This window comes from Stegostoma tigrinum, chromosome 8 (genome assembly GCF_030684315.1).
Source record: "Stegostoma tigrinum isolate sSteTig4 chromosome 8, sSteTig4.hap1, whole genome shotgun sequence".
Lineage (NCBI taxonomy): Eukaryota > Metazoa > Chordata > Chondrichthyes > Orectolobiformes > Stegostomatidae > Stegostoma > Stegostoma tigrinum.
Genome location: NC_081361.1, coordinates 56,046,348 through 56,063,186, shown reverse-complemented (window position 1 = coordinate 56,063,186; position 16,839 = coordinate 56,046,348). Strand labels below are relative to the sequence as shown.

The 16,839-nt window shown below is 38.7% G+C and overlaps 1 protein-coding gene across 8 annotated transcripts in view; it reads left to right on the top strand.

The window, feature by feature from the left end:
• oma1 (OMA1 zinc metallopeptidase) overlaps nucleotides 1-16,839 on the top strand; it is a 69,106-nt gene that overhangs the window by 43,779 nt on the left and 8,488 nt on the right. For all 8 annotated transcript variants that reach the window (XM_048539712.1, XM_048539719.2, XM_048539718.2 and 5 more), the window contains 2 exons: nucleotides 1,103-1,177; nucleotides 9,397-9,546. In XM_048539712.1, coding sequence (XP_048395669.1) covers nucleotides 1,103-1,177; nucleotides 9,397-9,546 — 225 coding nt within the window. The remainder of the gene's footprint in view (nucleotides 1-1,102; nucleotides 1,178-9,396; nucleotides 9,547-16,839) is intronic.

Genomic DNA, 16,839 nt, shown 5'->3' with positions numbered 1-16,839 from the left:
ACTTGCTAAATGCACTGATGACACAAAATTGGGAAAGCGGGTTGTGAAATGAAATGAGTCTGTAAGGGATATAGATAGTTTAAGTGAGTGGTCAAGGATGTGGCACATGAACCATAATGTGGGGAAATATGAAGTTGCCTATTTTGGCAGGAAGAACGAAACAGAAACGTGTTATCTAAACAGTCAGAGATTGCTAAATTCCGAGATGTAGAGTTGTTCTGCATCTGGATGTGCTGGTGCATGAGTCAGAAAAGATTAGTATGCAGGTAATTAGGAAAGCTAATAAAATGTTACGTTTTAGTGTGAGGAGAGTTGAATACAAAAATAAAGAGAGATTATGCTTCAATTGTACAGGGCATCACTGAGACCACACCAAGAGTACTGAGTACAGTTTTGGCTCCCCTAATTAAGAATGATCTAAATGCATTAGAAACAGTCCATTGAAAGTCTTTACTGGTTTAATTCTTGCAATGGTTGGGATGTTTTATGACAAAGTTATACAAGCTAAATTTGTATCTGCTAGCGTTTAGAAGAGTGAGTAAATTTTAAAAATCATGAGGGGCCTTGATAGAAAGTATGTGGAAGGATGTTATTTCTTGTAGAATAACCTAGAACTAGGCATCACTGTTTGAAAGTAAGCAGTTAACCAGTTGAGGCAAATGATGAAATTTTGCAGCAAGAGTTTAAGAGTCTTTGGAACTCTGTTCCTCATGAGGCTACGAACATTTTAAGGCAGTGGCAGATAGTTTGTTTTCTTTTTAAATCTAAACAAAGAAGTGAAAGGTTATCAGAGGTAGTTGGAAATATGGACCTGACACATCAATCATGATATTATTGAATGGCGAAGCAGGCTTGATTGTCCGAATCTCCCATTCCTGCTCCTAATTTGTATGTACAAATTTGTACATAGGCATTTCCAACTTTTGACATAGTTGTTAAATATTAACTCTTGACTCTGAAAGTATATTTTAAACCTAAATAAGGGAGTGAGATCAGAGGGCGGCACGTGCATTGAATTACCTACTTTGATTTGTAGATTAAACTTGAAAAATTGGTCAGTGTTATCAATCAACAATAATATTAATACATTTATTTCCTACAGTACATGTTCGACAGACCGTACAGCCGGAAACTAGAGTTTGAGGCTGATGAAGTTGGATTACGACTTGCCGCTAAGGTAACTTATACGCTCCAAAGCTTTGCGATCTTTGGTTTGCAGTCATGTATTGAGCAGTACAAAGTTTCATGTATAGCGAGTCGCAGACAATATAATTACCAAGTATTTTGCTCACCATTCTTTGCAGAAAACTTGGTGAAAACATGCTTTAATTGTGTAATTAAAACTTACTGTTCTTGGTTTTCTTCATGGTCTGTAGGAATTAGACTTCTTTAGAATGGACGACTGAACAGAATGCTGAAACAAATATCAATTTTTATGTCTGTAATTTTTACCTCTTTATTAAGAATCCAAGTAATTCAAATTTATTGAGATGAAAGGAAAATTTGCTCATGTTGGAAATCTGTAACAAAAACATAAATTTTAGAAATATAGAAAGTCAGAAAGAGATTAATGTTTCACATAGAATGTAATACCCTTAAATATGGAGAGGCTGCTGATCAGAAATTTTGTGCTTCTGCAATTTTCCAACTTCAAACAACACTAATGCCGTTGAATAGTACAGAGACACATCATGTCAGATGCTTTTTGGTACTTCACTCTGATATCCATTGTTCATGACTGACCTTAAACTGGCCACTATTACTAATGTGTTCAATCATGGAGACCACACACTTGATTCTGATCTTGTCATTGTCCCCTGGACAGATCAAATCTTCAATTTCTTACTATTTTAATTTTTAAGTTTTATTTTTAACTTCGAATCGTAAAGTCATACAGCATGGAAATAGACCCTTTGGTCCAACTAGTCCTCACTGACTAAACTAAACTAATCCCATTTGCCTGTATTTTGCCCATATCCTTCCATCCTCGCATACCAAACCATTCCTATTCGTGTACTTATCCAAATGTGTTTTAAACATTGTAACAGTACCCAAATCCACCACTTCCTCTGGCAATTAATTCTACACATTAACTACTTCGTGTAAAAAAAAAAAGTGGCCCCTCATATTCTTTTTAAATCTTTGTCCTCTCACTGTAAAAATATGACCTATGGTCTTGAATTCCCCTGCCTGAGGGAAGAAGTCGTTGTCATTCACTTTATCTGCGTCCCTCCTAATTTTATAAACCTCTATAAGATCACCCCTCAACCTCCTACACTCCAGTGAAAAAAAGACCCAGCCTTTTTTTATAACTGAAACCCTCCATTCCCAATAATATTCTGGTAAATCCTTTCTGAACCCTCTCCAGTTTAGTAATATCTTTTCTATAACAGGGCAACCAGAACTGCATATTGTACTTCAAAAATGGCCTCACTTACATACTGTATAACCTTAACATGACATCTCAACTCTTTGCTCAGTCCTTTGAGTATATGAACACAAGCGTGCTAAATGCCTTTCTAACTTCTCTACCCACCTGCTACGCAAATTTCAAAGAATTACGTACCTGAACTGCTAGGCCTCTCTTCTACAATACACATGAAGGCCCTACCATTAATTGTATAAACTCGCCTTGTATGTTTTAGCAAAACATACCTCACATTTATCCAATTAAACTCCACCTGCCACTCATCAGCGCATTGACCCAATTGATCAAGATCTTGCGTAACCTTCTTCATGTCCACTATACCCCAATTTTGGTGTTATCTGCAAACTTATTAACCATGCCTTCATGAACCATACCTTTCTCATCCAAATTGTTTTTAGAAATGACAAACAAAAGTAGACCCAGTACCAATCCCTTTGGAACACTGCAGGTCACAGGTCTCCAGTCTGAAAAATGACCCTCCACCATCACCCTCTGGTTCCCACCGCCAAGCCAATTTTGTATCCAACTGGCAAGCTCACCCTGAATTCCATGTGATCTAACTTTAGAAATGTAGAAAATAGATGCAGAAGTAGACCATTTGGCCCTTCAAGCCTGCGTCACCATTCAATATGAATATGTCTGATCATGCAATCTCATTATCCCAGTTCCGCACTCTCCCTAAACCCCTTGATCTCTTTAGCTGCAAGTACCACGTCCAGCTCCCTCTTGAATATATCAAATGAACAGGCCCCCACAGCTTCCTGTGGAAGAGAATTCCACGGGTTCACAACTATGAGTGAAGAAAATCTTCCTCATCTCAGTCCTGAATGGCTTACCCCTTATTCTTAGACTGTAACCCCTAGTTCTGGACTTCCCAAAAATTGGGAACACTCTTTCTACATCTAGCCAGCCCAGTCCCATCAGGATTTTATATGTCTCCATGAGATTTCTCCACCACCACCATCCCCCCGCCCACGTCTCAGTTCCAGTGAATACAAACCTAGTCGATTGAGTCTTTCCTCGTATTCAGTCCTGACTTACTGGAATCAGTCTGATGAACCTTCACCGGATTCCCTCAATAGCAATAATGTCCTTCCTCAGACTAGGAGACCAAAACTGGAAACAATACTCAAGGTGTGGCCTCGCTAAGGACCTGTATAACTGCAGCAAGACGTCCTTAGTCCAATATTCAAATCTTTTCACTATGCAGGCCAGCGTGCCATTAGTTTTCCCTCACTGCCTGCTGTACCTGCATGCCAGCCTTCAGTGACGGTTCCACCATGACACCCGGGTCTCGTTGCACTTCACCTTCTCCTAAACTGCCACCATTCAGATAATAATCTGCCTTCCCGTTTTTGCGACCAAGGTGGATTACCTCACATTAACCCACTTCATATTGCTTTGCCAAGTATTTGCCCACTCAGCCAGCCCAGCCAAGTCACCCTACAGTCTCTTAAAATCCTTCTCATAGCACATACTGTCACCCAGCTTAGTGTCAGCTAAAAATTTGGAGATATTGCATTCAATTCCTTCGTCCAAATCATTAATGTATATTGTGAACAGCTGGAGTCACAGCACTGAACCCTGCAGCACCTAACTCCTCGCTGCCTATCACTCTGAAATGGACTCATTTATTCATACTCTGTGTTTCCTGTCTGCCAACCAGTTCTCAATCCATTTAATACAATACCTCTGCTTCCATGAGCATTAATTTTCCTTCCTAATCTCTTGTGTGGAACCTTGTCAAAAGCCTTTTGAAAGTCCAGATAACCCAAATCCACTGATTCACCCTTGTACACTCCACTGGTTACATGCTCAAAACATTCCAGCAGATTTGTCAAGCATGATTTCCCTTTAGTGAATACATGCTGACTAGGACCGATTCTGTCACTGATTCTGAAATCTTTACTAATTAGTCTACCATGCGGAACCTTATCAAAGGCTTCACTAAAGACCAAGTAAATAATCTCTACTGCTCTGCCCTCATCAATTTTTTTTTTGGTTACTTCCTGAAAAATCTCAGTCAAGTTTGTGAGACATGATTTCCCTCTCATAAAGCCATGCTGACTATCCCAAATGACTCTCCATATGCATTGACATCCTATCTTTCAGAATGACTTTCAAAACTTACCCACCACTGATATCAGACTCACAGGTTTATAGTGTGTGTAGGCTTCTCCTTAGCATTAACATAACATTAGTAACCCTTCAGACCTTCAGCACCTCACTTGTGGTTACAGATGAAACAAATATTTCTGCTAGCACCCCTGCAAATTCCTCCCTCGCTTCCCACAATGTCCTGGAGATTTATGTTTTCTAAGACTTCCAGCACCTCCTTTTCTATAATGTGATCTGTTTTCAAAACATCAATATTTATTTCCACAGGTTCTCTAGCCTTTATTTCTTTCTCAACAGTAAAAATTGACTCAAAATGCTTATTTAATATCTCTCCAGACTCCTAAGGTTCAACACAAAGACAACCTCATTTATCTTTAAGGAGCCTTGTTCTCTTTCTTGTTGCTCTTTTGCTCTTAATGTACTTGTAGAATCTCTTCAGATTATCCTTAACCTTATCTGCCAAGGCTATCTCATATCACCTCTTTGCCTTCCTGATTTCCCTGTTAAGAATGCCCCGACACTCTTTACAATCTTCAGTGGATTAATTTGATCCACTTGACAATTTCTAATATATGATTCCTTCCAATTCTTGACTGGAACCTCAATATCTTTATTTATCCATTGTTCCCTACTCTTGCTAGCCTTACCTTTCTCTCTGACAGGAACATAATGCCTCTGAACTCTTGTTATCACACTTTTGAAAGCCAACCACTTGTCAATCATCCCTTTATCTGCTAACAGTTTACCCCCAATTAACTTTTGAAAGTTCTTGTCTCATTCCAGTAAAATTTTCCTTAGTCCACTGAAGAACTTTGACATTTATGGAAGGCATATTCTTTTCTATAACTATTTTAAGACTAATAGAATTATGATCATTAGTCCCAGCATGTTCTCCAACTAACACTTCAGCCACTTGCCTGTCTTATTTCCCAAGAGAAGGTCAAGTTTTGTTCCCCTCTTGCAGGAATATTTACATAAAGCAAGTTTTCTTGAAAACATTTGACAAATTCTTCACCATCCAAACCTTTGACACAAGAGCAGTTCCAGTCAATGTTTAGAAAATTAATATCCCCTACTATTGCAGCCCTATTATTCTTATATATATTGAGATCTCTCTACATATTTGTTCCTCAATTTCACTCTAAGTATTGGGGAGCCTGTAGTACAATCCTATCAAGGTGATCATCCCTTTCTCGTTTCTAATTTCTACCCACATGTTTTCACTAGATGACCCCTCAATATATCCTCTCTAATTACAGTAGTAGTGTTTTCCTTAATCAAAAATGCCACTCTACCCCAGTGCAGGCATTTAAAATGTTAGTTCTGAACATAGTTTAGATAAATAGTTCAAGTTAAAGCCTTAGAAAGATCCGAAGGTTTGTAATTCGACATAGAGAAAATTACTTGCATTTTTAAAAATTAAGGCTATTCAATCTTACAGCTGGTAAAGATGAAAGAAAACCTGAAGTTCTAGTTCCAACCACCAATCTGTGCTAAATTAATTGATAGTAGTCAGTTGGTAGCATGTTAGCAATTGTGGGTTGGGCAGAGGGTTAAAAGCAACAATAATTTCTATACCCAATTCTTACCCAGTGATTGTGGCGGAAAATCTGAATGCAGTCCTCTTGTGGCGCAGTGGGAGTTTCCATATCCTTGGACTGGGAGACCCAGATTCAAATCTCTCCTGCTCTGGAGGTGTGTAATGATATCTTTGAACAGGTTGATGAGGCAAAACAGACTGAAAGCTTCTGGGGAGCCTCTGCTGGTGCAGTGGTAGTGTTCCTACCCCTGGATTTGGAGGCCCAGGTTAAAGTTCCACTTGCTCCAAGGGTGTAAAATGACACCTCTGATCAGGTTGATTAGAAAATTGGGTTAAAATAAAAACAGTGGACTGAGAGTACTGTGGATCTTGCAGCTGCTCCTGAGTTGCAGGCTTATGATCTTCATGTTGAATCGTTTTTTGGAACATTTATAGTTCAAAAAAATGTTTTAAAAAATAGTGACGGAGGAGAGTTTTTTTTTAAAAAAAACTAGTTTGTGCGGGAGAGGCCTCCAAGTGTTTGTTGAGTTTCAATCCGGAGAAGGATCTTTTTTCTGTTTGAAACTTCATACTTCAAAAAACATTGACACAACAAGAATTTGCAAAGTAGGAGAAATTGTTTTTTACATGTAGGCCTCTCCACAAGCTTTAGAAGTGGACAGCTCGGCAGAGAATTGTTCTTATCCAGACATTGAAAGCTGACAGTTGGCACAGGGAGTAAACTTGTAGGTCCCCCAAGTTCTAATGATGGAAGGAATGAAAGGATAGGGCAGATACATCAATGGCTGAAAAGGTGGTGCAGTGTGCAGGAATTCAGGTTTTTGGATTACTGGGATTTTTCTGGGGCAGAGAGACCTGTTTAAAAGGTGTAGAGCTGGATGAACACAGCAGGTCAGGCAGCATCAGAGGAGCAGGAAAGCTGACGTTTCGGGTCTGGACTCTTCTTCAGCAATTTCTTAACAAGTTTAACAACGTAACAAGTTTACTCCCTGTGCCAACCGTCGGCTTTCAACGTCTGTTTAAAAAAAAATTCTCTGCTGAGCTGTCCACTTGTAGGCCTCTCCACAAGCTCTGTACGTAAAAACAATTTCTCCCACTTTGTGAATTCTTTCTGTGTAAATGTTTTTTGAAGTATGAAGTTTCAAACAGAAAAAAGATCCTTCTCCGGATTGAAACTCAACAAACACTTGGAGGCCTCTCCCGCACAAAGCTCCATTTGGGGAAAAATTCTCCATATATATTTTTAAAGTGTAAAAGTTTGAAACAGAAGGCAAAGAAGGAATCCATGACCAGATCGATGTTTGACAGCACATCGAAGTCTCTCCCACACAAACTCCATTTTTTAAAAAGAACTCTCCTCCTTCACCATTTTTTAAAACATTTTTTTGAACTAAAGATGTTCTAGAAAATGAATCAGCATGATTTGGAAACTACCTGCGCCACAAGAGGGCTGCGATCAGATTTTCAGCCACAATCACTGGGTAACAATTGGGTATAGAAATTATTGTTTCTTTTAACCCTCTGCCCAACCCACAGTTGCTAACATGCTACCAACTGACTACAATCAATTAATTTAACACAGATTGGTGATTGGAATCAGAATAGCAGGTTTTCTTTCATCTTTACCAGCTGTAAGATTTAGTGACCTTAATTTTTTTAATGCAATTAATTTTCTTTATGTCGACTTACAGACCTTAGGATCTTTCTAAGGCTTTAACTTGAACTACTTATCGAAACTATGTTTCGAACTAACATTGTAAATGCCTGCACTGTTGGTAACAAATGTCATTGCCATTTTTTGTCAGTGCATAATCTTGCCAACATCTGTAAATCTGCATCATGGGCAAGAAACCACATTAGACCTCTGGGCCGTTAATATGCTTTGCCTCTTTTTATTTCTTCTAGTATTTTGCTAAATTTTACTTGTGGGCCTGAGATGTTGCAGCTGCTGTCACTTTCAGTTATCCCTATAATATGGTCCAACAGAAGTGAATCCTTTCAGATTTAATTAGAGAATGCTTAATAGTGGAAAATGTTACAACTGAGATAGCCACACAATAAAGACTGGAAAATTCAACCTGGTCTCAATACACTCGTAAGCATTTTTTTTAATATGATGCCACACATTTGAATGTCATGCACCTTCAACAAATTGCCTCATTTTTTGTATGTATTTAAGAGCACAGATGTACACTCGATTAATTTCACTACCTAAATGCAGTTAGTACTTATTTTGTAGCAGGAGATGCAAGGAGATCTTGTAGCTCGATGGTTGTGTCTGTCCCTAGGCCAGGAGGCCTGGGCTGAAGTCCCACCTGCTCCAGAGACGTGTACTAACATCTCTGAACAGGTTGATTCACAAATATTTAGCAGAACATGCAAGGGCTCTTTTGGTTTAATGATTAGGCTGTTAGGCCTGGGTTCAAGCTCCATCTGCTGTAGAGGTGGGTCATAACATTTCTGAACAGGTTGATTAAAATATATTACAGGAGGTGCATTGGAGTGGGTAGGGAGGCATCACAGAAAGGGAAGAGAACGAGGATATGAGGACCCCACGACTTTCACCACTCCCTTCAATTTTGTCTGAGACTGGAAGGTTGATAGCAATATTTCTGCCCTATTGATGTTCACTTAAGGGCCTCATCTTGCTGAAGCTGATAGGCCACCCCAGCTAATAGACTGTGCCACGTTGAGAGGCCAGCCAGTAAGGGTTGGGTGTCCTCCATATCAACTGGCGGAGGAGACTGTGGAAGGAGAGCTCCTGATTGGGCAGCCTCTGGTATCAAGGTAGACTATCTTCAGTAATTTGTTAATTTCATCATTGGCCACCTCCATCTTCACCAGTGATGACTACTACCCACCAGACCCTGACTGCCTCCTCCAAGATCCACATTCTGGGGTTTCCTTCATTGTTTCTGCAGTCCCATTAGAGCTCCTGGCCTACTGATTGACTAGCAACTCTTGAATATGGGATCTTTGAACATAAAAATACCACAATACCTTTAATCAGGCCGTCTGATAGGTACACAGTTGCTGAGGCTTTTGACAATGACCTTATCGGGGTTGCTGTCAGCTTTTTGGTGAGTGAATGGAACCATTCCTCCAGCCATTAGTTTTAGCCCCAACGTATAAATCAATGTGACAAATATGAAATCAACTACAAACCAATCAAATTATCATTTTCTTATACTGATGTGCTTTTCATAAAACATAATTACAAGAGGCTAATAAATCAAATTTATTTAGTAAGTAGTCACATATGTATTGATGATAAGCTTTATTGTTTTACAAATATTTTTCATTAATGTAGGCATGCATCGATGTGAGAGCAAGCAGTGTATATTGGCAACAATTAGAATTGATGAAGATTGTTTCTGGAACATTTCAAATTCCTGAATGGTTTTCCACTCACCCATCAAATGATCATCGAGTTGAACACCTGGAGAAGCTAATGCCTCAGGTAAAGGGCAGCCTGTATTCTTCTAGAGAACTGAAGAGCTAAGAGGATAACTAATTAAATGTTAGCTCATTCTGTCTTATTGGCATAGCTATGTCCTGGGAAGTGCTTTGTTGGGTAGCAATACTGGGATTTTTTTTTATTAATGTTGAAGTTTAGGTGACATTACTAAAACTTGGCAGGTTTTAATTTGACCCAAAAATGAGAAAACCTTCAGTTTGAGCGATCTTACCCTCCTTGAAGTTAAGATTGCGAGGCTACTTTTCAGGTTTGCCACATGGTCCTCTGAGTTGATAGACCTAAAAACAATGATGTGGTAATAATATTAATTCAGTATTAGAATACCACTCAGGTAAGGAAGCTGAAAATTAGACCATTACATTTTAGTTTGTACTAAATACTAGTCAAACTCCTCTAAACCCAGCTTTGAAATCTGTGAAACAACAAGATGCTGTGATATGTTGCTAATAGCTATGACATAAATGGATAGAGCTGGTGCATTCATGTGCGATTGAATTTCATTCACCAGGAACTGGGCCCCAAGTGTGTGGGATTTCTGAGGTGTTCTCTCTTCCTCTTCCTGTATTGATGAATAAACTTAATAAAGGTTGTTGATATCCACTGAGAAATTGTGGTGCTTTCCAACAACAAGCAGGATATGATCTTATTGCTATTTTTACTGAATAAATGCATCACTGTGTTTCGCAGAGGCCCTACACGCAAAGTGTGGATCAGAATTTGATTCAGACAGATGGAAAAGGCCCTTCAACACTCTAATCTGTGTTGACCTACCTATACTAATCCCGCTTTCCAGCACTTGCCCGACACCCTTGAATATAATGACATTTCAAGTGCTCATCCACACTATTTAAAAGTCGTGCGGTTTCCTGCCTCTTATACCATTCCAGTCTGTGCATTTCAGATTATCACCACTGTCTGGGTGAAAAATGTTTTCTTTAAGTCCCCTTTAAACCTCCTGCCTTTGACTTTAAAATATTGTCCCCTCGTTAGTGGCCCTTCAATTAAGAGAAACATCTTCTTATCTACCCTGTCCATTGCCTCTCATAATCTTAAAAATCTCAATCAGATCCCCCTCAGCCTTCCCTGCTCTAGAGAAAACAACCTGAACCTATCCAGCCTCCGTACATGACTAGAATGCTCCAACCCGGGCAATGTCTTGATGAACCTCCCCTGTTTCCCTTCCAGTGCAGTTCTTCCAAGAGTGCTGACGAGAATGGGATACAGTACTCCAACAGTAGCCTAGCCAAAGATTTTTACAACTCCAACATAACTTCCCTGCTCTTATAATCTCTGTCATGACTGATTAAAAGCATGTCTTCTGTATGCCTTTTCAACCACCCTATTAACTTTACTGTCGCCATCAGTGATCTGTGGATTTGCACCCTAACATTCCTCTGTTTCTTTGAGCTTCCTAATATCCTGTCATTCAGTGAGTACTCCCTTGTCTTGTTACCTCTTCTAAAGTGCATCATCTCCCAATTTTCATCTGCCACTGAGCTGCTTATCTGACCAACCTTTGTATAACTTAACCTTCTTCAACCAGTGTGAACCACCAAACAATCTTCGTCTCATCCACAAACTTGCACATCATCCTCTTTACAAACTTATCTATATTGTTAATATCTGTCACTCACAGTAAGGGTCCAGCATTGATCCTACGGTGTGCCATAGGACACTGCCTCCAGTCACAGAAATGGCTTTCTCCTGTTGAAGAGCCAGTTTTGGATCCACCTTTCCAAGGTATTTTTTACCTTCTTTATTAGTCTCCCAGGTGGGATGTGGTTAAAGGCTTTGCGCTGACAAAGCCATGCTGACTATCCCTCATCAAACAAGTGGAGATTAAATTTTTCCTTCAGATTTTTCTCCAATAGTATCCCTGCCACCCTTCTTGAAAATGGAATCACATTAGCTATCCTCCAGTTTTCAGGCCCCTCCCCAGTGGCCAGAAAGAAATTAAAATTTGAATCAAAAGCTTAGTAAAATAAGTAGATTATTAGGAATAGCATAAAGGAGGAAAGTGAGGTGCACAGGTTTAGGAAGGAATTCCACAGTTTAGAGTCAAGGCATATGAGCATATGAATTAGGAGCAGAAGTGGGCCATTTAGACCCTTGACCCTGCTGTGCCATTCAATAAGATCATGGGTTGGTCTGTTTATGTTTTCAGTTCCACATTTCCATCTTCTCCCAATAATCTTTGATTCCTTTCCCTAATGAAAATCTATCCCCAACTGGTTTAAAATTTTTCAATGATTCCACCACTGCCATTTTCTGAAGCATGGGTGTTCCAACTTAATAAAACCCTCTGAGAGGGACAAAAGTTTCCTAATTTCTGTTATAAACGGGTGCTCCTTGATTTTAAAAAAAAAGGCCAAATAGTTTTGGACTTACCCACAAAAGGAAGCATCCTTTCATTTCCACCTTGTCATGACTATTCAGGATCTTTTATGCTTCAATCAGATCACTCCTCACCCTTCTAACCTTGAGTGAAACAAATCCAGCTGTCTAACCATTCCTTAGATAACCTGCTTATTCCAGGTATCGGTCCAGTAAATCTCCTCTACTCTGAGCCTCTGTCACTGCATTTGCATCCTCCTTTAACTAAGTAGACCAAAACTGTACGCAGTGTTTGGGATGTAGTCTCTCAAAAGCTGTGAATAACTGCATGATATTATTTCTTGTTATAGGGGATAGCATTCCATTAGCTTTCTTAAACACGTGTTTCTACGTGCATGCTAACTTTTTGTGACCTCCACGCACCTAAATTCCTTCACATCTTGAAATTATGCTGTCATTCTCCATTTTGATAATACTGATTCTTCCTGCCAAAGTCAACAAGTTCACACTTTTGCACATTCTACTTGATCTACCAGATCTCTGCCCACTTACTCAACCTGTCCGGATTGGTCTGCAGCCACGTTGCACCCTCTTCACAAGATACTTTCCTACCTATCTTTGTTCCATCTGTAAATTTAGCTGTCATGCCTTTGCTCCCACATCTAAATCATTGTCATAAATTGTAAAATGATGAGGCCTCAGCCTGAGGCAACTTGACCTAAATAAAGACATGGCCATTAATGATAGAGTAATTCAAATCAGGAATAAATAAATGATCAGAAGTAGAGGAGCACAGATATCTTGCCATGTTATAACACTGAAGGAGATTATGGAGATAAGGAGGACTTAGGCCATGAATGGATTTGTAAATGGGTGAGAACTTTAAAATCAAGGTAGCTTTTGGCTGTGCAGCAGTGTAAGTTAGTGAGTCTAACGATGTTAGGTAATTTGATGCTATCAGAATAACCAGATTACAAATGCTAGACTGGGGGTGACTGGCTACAGGTGCTTTAGAATAGTTAAACCTGGAGCAATGTTTCCTTGAATCTGCACAGTTGCACAATTGTTCAGAGGGTTTTCTCTCATTGACCAGCTCAAGGACATATTAACTTCCAGCTCTGAAAGTCACAGCCATGCACAGACCTTGGAGGTTTGCCTTGTAGCAGAATAAAATAAAATAGTGGCGGGGGAAGTAGTATTGGAGATAAGAAAAGCATGCTTAAGAGGTTTTCGCAATAGAAATGCTAATGCTGGTGTAGGGCAAGCAAAGCGCTGGAGGTGAAAATAGCAGTCATAATTTGGTCTGGTCCATGATGTCAGTGAGCACAGCTTTCAGGGACAGATATTGACAGTAAGTTTGTGAACAGTCTGGTTCAGCTTCAGGCAGTTGCTGGGTAAAGGGGTGGAATTTATGATGGAGACCAAAGAGAACGGCTTCAGTCTACCCAGTATTTAGTTGGAGGAAATCTTTGCTCATCCAACAGCGAGCCCCCAATTCTCCTTTCTCCAATTCGAAAGAACAAAGGTGAAACATCTATTTAAGGTCAGTCACATGTTGTAGTTGTTTCAAAAGCAGGCCACTTCGCACAGATATACTTCTTTTAAGGAGAAAGCTAAGCTTGTTTAAGATAACCAGGTAGGTTTTATGGAGTGTTCTTTTATCTGCTAGAGGAATAGTGTGGTTATTTTGTTCATGAGAAGCTAATATAAATTAGTTGGGCTTGAATTTGGGCCAAATGCTGGCAAACGGGACTAGATTTATTGAGGACATCTGGTCGGTATGGACGGGTTGAACCGGAGGGTCTGTTTCTGTGCTGTACATCTCTATGACTCTTGGACTGTACAGTGAGATTGATTATGGTAGTTATTCATTCACTTTCTGAGAGTTGCAACAGCTCAATGATTCTCATCGCACCAATAATTTAATCAATCAGCCAACTAAAAGATCACAGGGGTGTGACTGAGGGAAAATGTAAAAAGCATAACATGCAATTCTGAGGTTACGGGGGGCTTTTAATGTTACTGAACCTTCCCCCTGACCCCTCACCGAATTCGTAATGTCTGACTTGCTAACAGATGATACAAGCCCAATTTTGACCATGCGATGTGTGATATGATTCTGGAAGTGAATATTGTTGACACCAAACCAAAATTGGGTAAAATACAGAATGAGGGTAATGGCATTGCAGATATCTGCAGTGATTGTTATAAATCTTCAGACACAGTGACATAATTTTAAGTGACCTACTGTCTCACTCTTGAGGCCATTGTTAAATATAGATTAAAGTGGAGCATAGCTAAAAGTAGCATGCAAATGTGGCACATTACGTAACCTTTGTAAGTTAAACATATCTTACTTCACTTCCAAATATTACTAAGTGAGTATCTTTAGCACATTTATACAAAACACTAGGATGCAAAACTTTTGATTCTTAAAATTACTGTTTCCAATGTTAGAAATAATGGATTGGATTTCATGCAGTCCAATGGAGGCAAATACAAGTATAGAGATGCTAAGAGAAAATATGCAAAGGCATACAGAGATAAGAGAAATAAAAGGCCAATAGAAACATTATGCAAAAAAAAAATCCCCAAGAGACTTTTATAGGAAAAGTCAATTTATTTCTATCCTGGAGTTTGAGTGCAACCAATTAATTCTAAATTTTCCTCAAATTATTTTTATTGCACTGCCAATGTGATATGTGATCAATTGTAGACATTGAAAATTTCCTACAGTCATTTCTAGAGTTTGGACACCAAGTCCAGCAGTAACAGGAAAAGTATTTTATCTTTCCTATTGTTTCATGAGTAGTTAATAAGTATAGTACTTATTTTAATTGGAAATGCAATTTTGGAAACTTTCACTGTATTCTTTCAAACTTTTTCTTTTTTTTTGAACCCTGAGGTGAGTTTCAATATGGAATGAGGATGAAAACTTTGATATGTAGTGATTATAATGCTTCTAATGCCCACCATAAACACCCGTTGTTTAGGCAAGCCTGTTTCACTTGCAAGCCAAGACTTAATTTTATGTGCAAACTACCTTAAATAACAAGTTGCAGTGTTAGTAATTAATCAGCTTTAACCATTAAGACGTGTTTTATACAGTGAATGAGTTCTCATGATCTCTCTGACCCAAAATAAATGTCACAATGGCAGCTGAAGTCTATTTGTTGAATTGATTAAGGATCAATAACAATTAAAACAAACAGTAGACTTTAATTATATTACAAGAGTTAATTCAACTCAAGTTTTTCTTTGAATAAACAGAAATCCAACTTCAAACAACTGAAACCATCCATTATCAATTACAAAGTTATTATAGATGGAGAAGATAATTAAGCCATTTTCATGTTAATCAACTAGACTCCCTAATGTTACATCCGTTGTTCAGTTAACTGATTCCAGGATTTGAACCTTCTGTGCAAAATGTCTTGGGTGTAGGAAATTTGAAAAAAGAGCAGAAAATGCTCAAAATATTCAGGAGTTTGTGCATTATGTCAGATAGGTTATCAAACCAAAACTTAACTGTTTCTCTCTACAAATGCTGCCTGACTTACTGAGTATCCCAGCACTTTACCTTTTTTGTATCTTCTACATTATTTTAAAGTTTAACCTACATGTTGATTACTGCTTCTGCAAAGGATTTCCTGATATCAGTCCTGAACAGGCTCTTTACTCGTTCAAATTGTATCTACATGTTCTATTGCTATTCTAAACAAATCATACCCCATATTAAGTTTAACTACACTCTGAAGAAATTTAATGTATTTCTATTAGTCAGCATATTTCCTGATAGCAAAAACTCAGGCTTTTGCTTGACAAGTTTTAGTTGAGAAATGAATCCTGTGCTACAATTTGGTTAGCTTTTGTCAACTTAGTGGTATAATGAGAAAGAAACTGGATGGTTAGTGCTTCTGCCCTGGGATATCTCTTCCCAATTTTCTTTGACCTTAAGCTGATACAAAGGAAGATCATGAAGAATCCTTCAGAATTAGTCAAAACAATCAAATAAATTGGAAGTTCAAAGGTATATGTGTTTTACATGTTTTCTCTTTCATTTTGAATGCTTCTGCAACAAAAAAAATCTCTGGCTCCTGTTCCAACCTTGGAGAATAGCCACTGCTGATACTGTTTTGTCTTAGTGAGTTGCTGAATAATCCACATAATCAGAGATATTACAGCTAGCTCCCATTGACAGAGGCATTAATGTACTAGCTAGGATTGCATTCCTCACTCGGATACATTTTGGAAAGTAAGAAGAAATTTGACTTGTTCCAAATCAAGTTAAATATAGATATTTTGAAAATTCTTAACACAAAAATGATGAGGTTTGGAGACATGTAATGGTGGCTCTTGATCTACAGAATACTATGTTAAAATGGTGCAACTAAAGTGGCACCACGCACTGCTGCGGATCTTAACACCCAGTTGCAGCATCCTGCATCATTACCAATGTACGAAAAATAACATTTGACAACAGCAACATTTCAGTTTTGACGCTTTCCATTCTTTTTTGAACTGAACAAGAAAAAGCTGTGGAAGTTCGAAGTGTGCTGACAATATGATTTAACACACTACTGTAATCATGTTCCAGGCACCGTAAATCACTGTCAGCATAATTAGAACACAATTATTTCTACTGATTTCCATAATAATATGGTAGATAGTTGATTCATTGGCACCCATAGAAAAGATTTTTTTGGTATGTATCTAATTTGCATTTACTTAGTTGGCTCATCGTCAACACGGTTAATTGGTTTGTCTGATTTCACTGAAACATCTATTTGTTTTGACATGATGGAAAGATGTAGCCGGTAAGCAGAGAAAAAAAAATCAAGTTATATTATGGAAACAGACTCTTTGGAGCAACTCATCCACGTCAGCCAGACATCCCAATCTGACTTAGGCCCATTTTCCCATGGTTGGCCCATATCCTTC